Raw genomic sequence first — 10,263 nt, forward strand, 5'->3', positions numbered from 1 at the left:
TTTGATTATATTTACAAGTGGGTAATGTAATCGGATGGGGTGCCCATGATTGATATGTTGTCATACCCCCACTTGAATACATATTTTAATTTAGTATAGTATTGATTTTTTTATTTGTTCATAAAACAGATTTGAATATTGAAGTTTAATTTTTATCCTTATGTTTTGGATTAAATATTATTTTATATATTGTCAAATCCTACTTGTTATTTGCTCATTAGTTTATATTGCAACTCCCCTAAATCATAGTTATATATTTTCAAATGAAGGCAAGGATATAACCTCTCGATCCACTCATTCAATTTGATCGAGCAAGTGTTATTGCTTTCGTGGTGAGCCTGACTCTTTGCCCTCAAAATTTGGGTCATGACAAAATTAGTTAAACAAGACTTTGTGTAGCATTCTCAACTTTTTTTTACTGCAACATATCAAGAAATATTAATCAAATAGTTAGTTGATTAATTTAATCAACCAAGAGAGAAAGCAACTCTCAAGTAAGATAGAAATCAAATGAGTGAGAGAGAAAAAGATCCACCAAATTATGTGAGAGAAAAATTTGTTTCAAGCCATCCACAGTGGGTGAGGTAATGAGTGAAATCCTTTAGACTTGTACTACAAAAGAAAAACACTCTTGTAATCCTAAGTAGTGTTTTGTAAGTAGGATTATTAAAGTTTTTTCTCTTGTCTTATATAGTGGAAGTTTTTTTTTTTTTTTTTTACCTTGGATTCTCCTGTTTTTTACTCCTATATTGAGGGGTTTTATCATGTGGAAAATCGTGTCCTTCATCTCTATTCTTATCTTCTTCATACAAAGAGGGAAAAACATTTACATTCTGCATCCGGAAAACAAAAACTTTTTCCTATGTAACTAAAGATACTTTATGATTGCCCATTTGATGGTGTCATATTTATAAAGTTTCAATGATAACAAACCGATATAAGAATTGAGCAAAAATCACAAGAAAAGAAGCAACAATAAAAGAGGAGTTAAAATGCAAATGTCACAAGCTTCAACAATGAAGAAAGCAAACAAGTCAATGATAAATAGGAGAAAGATGCTTGTCAACCTATGAATGCCACTAATTAAATGAAGAATAATCTAGAGCTTAGGAGAAACATTTTTTTTACCATCTATAAATAGGTGAAGAAGAGATGGGTTCAATCATTAACCAACCATAAGAGAAAGCAACCCTCAAGCAAGAGAGAGAGAGAGAGACAAAAATCTACCAAATTAGGTGAGACGAAATTTTTATCAATCCATACTTAATGGGTGAGTTATTGAGCTTATATGGAACCAGAAGGCTTATATAGTTATTTTGTAGTTAGATATAGTACTTGAAAAGCATTTTAAATTGAAAAATTATTTTGATGTTAAAGCAAATCATGGAAGCAATATTTGAGATTGTGGCGATAATAATAATAATAATATGCATCTAAAATAAATAATAATAATAACATTATGAATAACAACTATAATAATAATAACAATAACAGAAGCAATATTTGGTGATAGCAACAGCAATGGTGGAGTTGATTGAGGTTGGGGTTGAGACAAAATTGAATTTTGAGAAAAATATTTGGGCTCTGACTTCTAATTTTTTTAAAAACTATACATTCTAACTTTAAAAATAGTGTAAAGCAATTTTAAAAAAAAAATAACTTCCGGCAAAAGAAAGCCCATTCTGTTATGAAGCCAAAATGTTTGTCCATAGAAGCTTGTTAATACTCAACAGCATATAGTTAATCTGGTCAAACAATTGATTAATCATTCTCAATTACATTATTTGATTCACTAGCTTGTTATTGACTGAGTTCTTCTAACAAATTGGTTTTGCTTGATTTTTCAAGAATTTAAAAAGAAAAAACAAAAACCAAAACAAAAGGCTTCCGTGCAATCAGCAAGGCGAACAGCCACGGCCCGTCATTAATCTTGTAGATTAGTCATTATTGGATAGGGCCTCAACTTGTGAATTGAGATCAATCTTGGTTCATCAGGTCTCTGAGTATCGTATAGGCTCAGAGTCTCAGACCAATAAGTATCCTGTAAACAGGTGGGTTTGAATTACCATTTATGGGTTTTATTAATCTCATATACTATTAAACAGGTGGGTTTGAATAACCATTTACATATAATAGCTACCTTAACCTTAAAGCATAAGTTCTGCCAAAATACTAGACTTTCAAATATCTTCGTTTCTACAATTAACATTAAAAACAAAAGTAAAAACACCAGATCACATGGTGACGAGAATAATAGCTTTGTTTAGACTTGTGATTCTTTTTTGAGTTCTACCTTGTCCCAATTAAAGAACTATTGCTTTTGGAATTGGCACCTGTAGTGATGTGTATGCAAGAATATCTCCAATTAAAGGAGATTAGAATAACAGAACCACGCGAACAGCGATTCAAACATATTCAATCCATGTATGCATAAAGAACACCTACCATTGACTTCTAAGAGTTAATAAACCAAGTTCCTATCACTCGACCATAAGAGGTAACCGGGGAGTCACGGCAAACTAAGATTCATGCAGCATGAAGAAGCGTAATAGCAGACTATGGATATGGACATCCGAATCATTAGACAAATAAACAGAGAGAGAGGGACAGACGAGGGAAAACAATCAGCATACAAGATTAAGTCTTCTATATCCATAATTGTCATTATGTCTACTACAATTCATTGAATAGATTAAGTCTTCTCAATAGATTGAGCAGAGAGAGGGACAGACGAGGGAAAACAATCAGCATACAAGATGGTGATCAGACAAAATGAAACAAGGTTAGCACTATGCAGTATCACTTTGAGTAAACGTAAGCATTATATCTATTTTTTTCCCTACACAAATTTCATTGTAGTTAAAGCTTACAAGATAGATAAGCATTATATCAGTCTTATTAAAATAATATCAGCAATGATAACGTTTATTATGTTGTTGTGTCCTATAATCATGCATTCATGCTTGAATAATAACGAGGTAATATGAATTATTAGGTAGATTTAACGAGCCCCCAAGTTCAATGGAAACAAAACAAAAGATCCCACCTTTCAGGGGTATGCAGGGTCAGATCATGCAACCTTACTCGCACCAGAGGATAAATTGCTTCTTTGACTATTAAGCCTTGACCATTAATTAGATCAAGGAAAATAATCAGATATATGAGCCTTCTGGGTTATAAGCTATAACTTCTAAATACCGAAGTAGCACGGTCATTCTATAGCAAAATTTAGTTTCTGGATGACAAGACTCTAAATGGCTCAATTCTTAAAAGGACATTCTTATACTATAAGTGACAGTACTCTGAAATCATCTTAAATCTGCCAAAACTTTAAAAAGTAACTACTCCATGAATATACGGTCATACCAAAGCAAGAAAAAAGCACTTATATAGGTGTAGGAAAATTATTGTCATATTTGTTACATGATAGAATAGTAATAACTTGATCTAGAAGACGTTTATCAGTTCAAACGCCTACGCCTTGGAGCACGAGAATCTCCACTATCCACATCGGACGCTCTTGAAGCATCGTTTCTCCTTTTAGAAGATGATGTTGACAAGGATACCATGGAATCAATTTCTACAGCAGTGTCCACTTGACTCTCTGAATTTATGACAGCACCAATGCTCGAAAAGGAATCTCTGTCATCAACTGGAGGCTGTTCTTGGTTTCTACCTAATGGATTGCTACGGAAATATGCCTCAACTAACCTTTCAGCAGAATTCAGAGCTGATGAAAGAGTTGTAAGTGTTGCCCTTTGTGATTGTGTTCTTCGAAGCAGAAGGGAGTGCACCCTGCGGTTATCCCCAGCCTCAGGATTACCAACGTTGTTCTGTGTCAATCCCACTACATCATCTGGGGGAGTCCCAGGATTCTGCTCTCTCCGCAAGCCTCGCGATGTCAAAAACCTACTTAGCAAGGAACTAGTTCTATCTGCTGTTTCACGAGCATTGTCTGGTTCATGCGGGGGAACTAAATCCCTAGTAAGATCAATTCTGCTTCCAAGACGCCGAATCATCTCTTCCACAGGGAGAGCAAATGCATTTCTCTGAATGGTTTGTCTCAGACTCTCAACGCGCCTTGCATGGGGTCTGAGAGGGATTTTAAGAGTGGAATCCTCCTCAGGGCCACGGACATTGTTTCCACGGCCATATATTGGTGTAACACTTTTAAGAGTCACCTCTCCCTTGCAAACTGGACATTCCTTAGCATCAGAATGCAGATGCAGCCATCGATATAGGCATGGCCAACAAAACAAATGACCACAACAAGTCACAACAGGATCCCTGGCCAGGTCCAAACAGATATTACAATCAAAAAAGTCCCCATCATTGCCACTACCCTTTTCAACATCATCCTTCTTCTCTGATGTCTCATCCTCAGTAAAACCATTGTTGTTCTCACATGCTTTTGGCACCTCCTCCGTTCTCTCCTCAGCCGCCACACTGCCTTCCCCGGCCTGTAAAATGCTTCCATTACCGGAATTGACCAAAAACTGGTTCAATTCCATCGAGATATTTTGAGCTTCAGGCGGGATATGAAAATGCCCCGGTGCTTCGGGTGTTGGAATGTGAACATGAACTTCAGGTGGAAGGATTGGAAGGTGCCGCCATCTCCACCTCTGTCTCGCCCTAAGCCTTACAGCTTCACTGATTCTATGAATAGGCTCCCCAATCCAATCATCCAAGTTCATACCTTCATTGCTTATGGTCCCAGTTGCAGGCTCCGGACCTGGACCCAGATTCAAATCAAGGTTCATTGCATCGGAAGTCTCTTCCCCCATCACACCTTCAATGTCCAAGCTAGAAAGAAGCTTACTTTACTACAAATTTCAAAGAACTAAGATTAATGAAAAACAAAAACAAGAAAGAAAAAAAGTGGGGTGGGGGGAGAAAGGAGGGGACTTCAATCACGCAAAGCTCAACTTACAATACAAATTGAAGAAACCTAATTTTAAGAGGGGAAATTCAACAAAACCACGTACGCTGACAAAATTAAACATTCATAAATGAAAATCGCCCAAATTTGGGGGAAAAAAACCCTAACTTCATCGCAAACATGAACGATCCCAGATCCAATAAACAAAGTTGACCACAATTATTAGGAGAATCTAAGGTGAATTACTAAAATTCAACTCAGGTTAACAAATCACCCTCCATTAATGGTCCTTGAAAGGGACGGGAACGGAAGGGAAGTTATGTTCAAGTGTCACCAATAAGGGTTTCGCGATTCCGAGTTTACGAAAACAAAAACAGGAACTTTTTTAAAAAACAAACAAAAAAGAAAGAAAAGAAAAGGAAAGAGAGATTTAAAATGGTGAAAAGTAGAAGAGGAAGAAAACAAGAAAGAAGAATTGAGAAGAAGATTGAACACCTTGGAGCTGGTTAAGGTTGGTGGGGTGTGGCTCGTAAGAGGCGGTCCCTGAAGGTTAGCGGAGTGGGGGCTTTATGTGTAAGTGGGTTCGACCATAATCTTGGGTTAAGGTTCGATCTGATGAGATGAGACAGAGAAAGAGAGAAAGAGAGAGAGAAAGAGGGTTTAGATGAAACGCAGAATCGGGAGAGAGGAAATGAGGAAGAAGGATGAAGGAACCAAACCACCTGTGGCAGGAGCAATTGTGCATTGGGCTTCGCTGATGCAAATGAACGGCTCTGATCAGGTGTTACCCGCGAGTGGCTTCTATTCTAATTTCTAACACCATCATCGCCTGTCGCGTACTTATTTACTCGCTAAGTCAAGTGCCATCAGGGCCGTTCGTGCTATCAGAAGGAACGAACAACCCTTATCTCTGATCTCGTAATTATGAGTTATTATATGATGAAAAGAAAGATATTTCTGCAGGTTTAATATATATATATATATATATATTTTTGGTAAGCTCTGCCGGTTTAATATGTTACTGGCATAAAAAAATGAAATATTTATCGTGCGTTTTATTAATCTCATGTTAAAGGATATAGTTATCTTATGTCATAGGGATAAATTTATATATTTTACCACCTGAAAAAAAAAGGTGGCACAGTTATCAAAAAGTGTGTAAGAGAGAAAATGTATCGTATGTAACATACGAATAATTTTTCTCATTTATCATTTATAAAAAGAAGTGAGAACTTTGACATTTTTGTGTCATTATTTTCGTAGAGGCTATATATAACCTATTTTTATTTATAATTATTTTATTTATTTTTGGATCAATATTAAATTGACGACTCTTATTTAATTTTATTTTGTAACTATTGATTTGATTTTCATCAAGAATAAAAAAGTTGTTATAAGAAGTTGTGAAAAAATATATTGTAAATATAATATTTTTTAATTATTTATTATTGATTAATTTACACAACTTTAAATAAGATTTATATATAATTATTTTCCATAAATAAAAATATATTTATATTTGTTGTGGATCCACGAAGTGAGTTGTACTTGTTTTGGGATATTAGGAAAAAGACATTCCTGATCCGAAATATAAATCTCATATAATGGGCCTTATCAAATTACTCTAATTGTGTCTTACCTAAACATTGTTACTCTCAAGTAACCTTATTTATAGATAGGATACACTCCGAAAGTCTAGTCAAGCACTACCATTGTGTGTTTGTCGGAAAAAAAAAAACCCACTACCATTATGTACATACATCTCACTCCTTTGGTTTCAAGCCTTTGGCAATCTATCATATAAAAAATTGCATAATATATAAGTGATATGTTGCTATTTGCAGTCATCATCTCCTCTGTAAAAGATAGCTTGTCACCATATCCTATATAACTAGGATCCCTCTTGGATCAAACAACTTCAAATTTGATAAAAATATTTAATAAAATTGAAATGCTTTTACTATCTACTCATGTTTATGGAGCTCGTTTGAATATTTGTGATTATATATGTACTGTTATAAATCCTTTGATAAACTATTATCTAAACTGTTGTCTCTCTTCAAGTGGAGTTCTGATGTTCTCCGGCAAGTATACCGATCGCACAAGTAATATAATGAGTAAGTAAAGTATCGTCTCCACAGGGATTGTAAACCAAGTACTACAATAACCAGTCCCCTTAAGTTGGAAAACTCGATTTGTTGTTTGGAAAATTGTGAATTGACTTTTAGTAACTATAAGAAATAAAAATAAAGACTTGTTTTTATATTTTTATTTAAGAGAAATAAAACAATAACAATGAGAATTGATTTTAAAAATATGAGAAAACTATTATAGCTGGGGCGCACTCATCCCCACTTCTTACTTTGGATTGATTCACAATATTTATTCATATAATTACTCGGATAAATTATTATCTAAAAATATTTATTAGTTAACCCTCAATTCCTTGCAAGGTTAACCCTTTAATCCCCAATTGGAACTCCAATTCCTTGCAATGTTCCTCATGGTATTAAGCAATGAACGCAATAATTTAAGCATCTGCAATTAAATACACATCTATTCCTAGCATGCATACACATCTAGCTAAGCATAATCATGGTTGAAAATTCAATATTCGATAAAAGCATAAAATTACAGAGAAAAAGATGAAGAAGAAGAACTGTAGAAGAATCCTCCTGAGCTCTGCCGTCAGTCTCCTCTGACTGGAATGAGATTTCTGAATTGTCTCCAATGTCTTGGAATGGTGGAGGACCACCCTTTAAATAGGCAACTGGTCAATCAGGTTATAATCTTTGAATTTAATTTCATTAATTTTTCATTTTGATCATAATTCCACAATTCAAGGATTGCATTCATGACGCCCGCACGATCAGCGCCAAATCTGTGACTCCACAAATCAAGGACTGCATTCATGGCACCCGCACGATCAGCGCCAAATCCTTTCCTTGTTTTTTTTCAAATTTCAAATTTCTTCACCCTTTAACCTAATTTTTGTGCAAAGTCTCCTATTTATAAGACTATTTTTCTTCTTCCAAAAATACCCTCGTGGAATCGCGTCAACAGGCTTTTTATAATTTTGTAATTTTCACTTCTTTTACCTGTAAAAACACAACCAATAGGTGAGAACTATAATTGAAAAGAAAGAATCAATATAATTAGCAAATATGTATTTAAATTGCTCTCTTATGACCCAATTCTTATCAATTTTAACATGGAAAAACCACACGTGCCAGAGGCACATCAAATCATTCCCAGATTTAAACGTTGCTGTCCCCAGCAATGTACAAGACTCAATTCAGGAAACAATCAATTATTCCAACACAATATCACACAGACAATCAAGAGATCACTATGTTAAGCATGACTGAATCAATGCAAATAACTCCTAACAATGCCTTCTATTCTCATGAAAATGTCAGAATCTAGCTTGAACACCCCTCACCAAGATAATCATATAGCACTCAGCACTCAAGTGTTTAAGGGAGTAACAATCACTCAATCCATCATAGCAATAACATTACCATAAGCTTGATCATATTCTCAAGTTCCTAAAGATGAGAAACATTAACACATGCATAATTGATCAAAAGGACTTCACAGGTTGTAACTTGGCCGGGTTTAATGGGTAGGAAATATATGGAAAGTAGTTCAAACAACACTGAGATTGAAAAACTGATATTATTTCATTTTTAACACATTCAACTCAATGATTTTGCTCCACTAACATTCCCACATAATTTCGGGAATTAATTCCTTTCAGCCACCTTTTCTTTACATTCACCCTTTTTCTTTTCTTTTCTTTTTTTTCACAACTTTTTGTTTAAAGGGCACAATTGAAATTTTACCTCCCCTAATTATTTGACCTCTGTGGAGCTTACCTCAATTTATTTGTTTTCTTTTCAACATTTCAGTAATTCAATCTCAATCAAGGTAAGTCATATGGATATAGGCTAAGCCATCAATCAGGCCACAGGTCATTTAACAACAAATAAGTTCAGGCTCAAGGGGGCTAACAATGGAAAAATTCATACAGGTGGGTTATTTTTGGCCAATAGCTAACAAGAACGAAATGCCTTAATCATTTCAATCAATGCATGCATCACAGAGAAACAGAGCAAGTTCTAGAATGTTATCATAGTGAGGTCTCTCAGAATAAAATAAGTGTTTAAGCACAAAACCTCACCAGCTATGATGTCAAGCTAGACTTCCAAAAGAAACATCAGGCATCATTAATCATTCAAGCACAAAATTCAGACAAACGAGCAATCATGAAATCTACTCATGCCAATACAATATTATGCCAGAAGTTCATACAAAACATGATTCCTAGGATGAATCAGGCAAATTAACTAGGGAAAGCATATCTAAACCTGGGACTTGCTCAGAAAACATGTTCAAATTTTTTTTTATATAGCACACAAAATACTATAAAAATAACTAAGAAAATTAAAAGAGTTAGAATATCTCCCCTGATAGAAGAATTGCAGCAGTTCTCAGGTGCAAGCCTACCATTCCCAGATTTAGAGAATTGCTGTCCTCAGCAATAATTAAACCACGAGAAAGAAGAAAAACCTGCACAATAGAACAAACAGTGGCATATAGAAGAAACTATAATGCGCACATTAAAACATCAGAGAAAGATATACTAACACAAAGTAATTAAAAGAAAAATACAAAACAGAAAAATAAACTAATATACAAGATCTCCATCAGCAAGGAGATATAATCAACCCTCCATGTCATCCCCCTCAGCAGAGTGGGATGACTCAGCAAATGGAAGGTCCGGTGGTACTGGTTGCCTTGGTGTATGAGACCACCATTCCCAGATTTGCTCCAAACCATGGAACCATGTTAAGAACTCTTTGAAATTTTGATTTTTCCGAGAGATAGAGTCTCGGTGTCTCTTGTCAAACTTTAGCTCCTGATGTCTCTTCCAACTCGTATCAAAGAGTTTCACCACTTCCTTTCTCAGTACCTTCTTCAGCATAGGATGACGCCTCCTTTTGGATTTCCTCCCAGGTTTGTCATCATCCTCATTGAGAATTTTGTTGGTATGGGAAAATGGATCTTTATTTTTCAAATCAGTTTCCTCTTCTTTCAGTGCTTCAATCACCGCCTTCTTATTACCCAAGAAGACATTTTTTTGAGGTTGAGGAAACTCCTCCAATTCCACCTTTATGGCACCATCTTCATTGGCATCATCCGCTGCACTTTGTTTTTCTTTTACTTCAAGACTAAAACAATCATCTTTGTGAGAAGATTGTTTTAGAGAATCAAAGACATTGATGGTAACGGTCTCATTATTCATTCTTAGCTCAAGCTTCCCGTTTTCAACATCAATTAGTGCCCGAGCAGTGGCTAAGAAAGGTCTACCCAGCAACAGA

General features: G+C 35.2%; 1 protein-coding gene across 4 annotated transcripts; it reads right to left on the bottom strand.

The window, feature by feature from the left end:
* Positions 1 to 3,363: 3,363 nt before the first annotated feature.
* Positions 3,364 to 5,671, bottom strand: LOC133292043 (uncharacterized). 4 transcript variants are annotated; one of them, XM_061490418.1, is made up of 2 exons: positions 5,602 to 5,671; positions 3,364 to 4,823 (listed from the first exon to the last, which is right to left on the bottom strand). In XM_061490418.1, the coding sequence occupies exon 2, from the start codon at positions 4,782 to 4,784 to the stop codon at positions 3,462 to 3,464; it is 1,323 nt and encodes a 440-aa protein (XP_061346402.1). In that variant the 5' UTR covers positions 4,785 to 4,823; positions 5,602 to 5,671; the 3' UTR covers positions 3,364 to 3,461. The 4 variants fall into 4 exon arrangements, with proteins under 4 accessions (XP_061346402.1, XP_061346404.1, XP_061346401.1 ...); XM_061490420.1 differs by lacking the exon at positions 5,602 to 5,671 and adding an exon at positions 5,375 to 5,595 and having other exon boundaries at positions 3,364 to 4,803; XM_061490417.1 differs by lacking the exon at positions 5,602 to 5,671 and adding an exon at positions 5,375 to 5,595.
* Positions 5,672 to 10,263: the final 4,592 nt, after the last annotated feature.

The sequence above is a fragment of the Gastrolobium bilobum genome, unplaced genomic scaffold (genome assembly GCF_033153095.1).
Source record: "Gastrolobium bilobum isolate Gb01-03AN ecotype WA unplaced genomic scaffold, APGP_CSIRO_Gbil_v1 utg5369, whole genome shotgun sequence".
NCBI classification, from domain to species: domain Eukaryota; kingdom Viridiplantae; phylum Streptophyta; class Magnoliopsida; order Fabales; family Fabaceae; genus Gastrolobium; species Gastrolobium bilobum.

Coding starts and splice junctions, on each gene's coding strand:
- LOC133292043 (XM_061490418.1), bottom strand. CDS start 4,784: ATGGGGGAAGAGACTTCCGATGCAATGAACCTTGATTTGAATCTGGGT.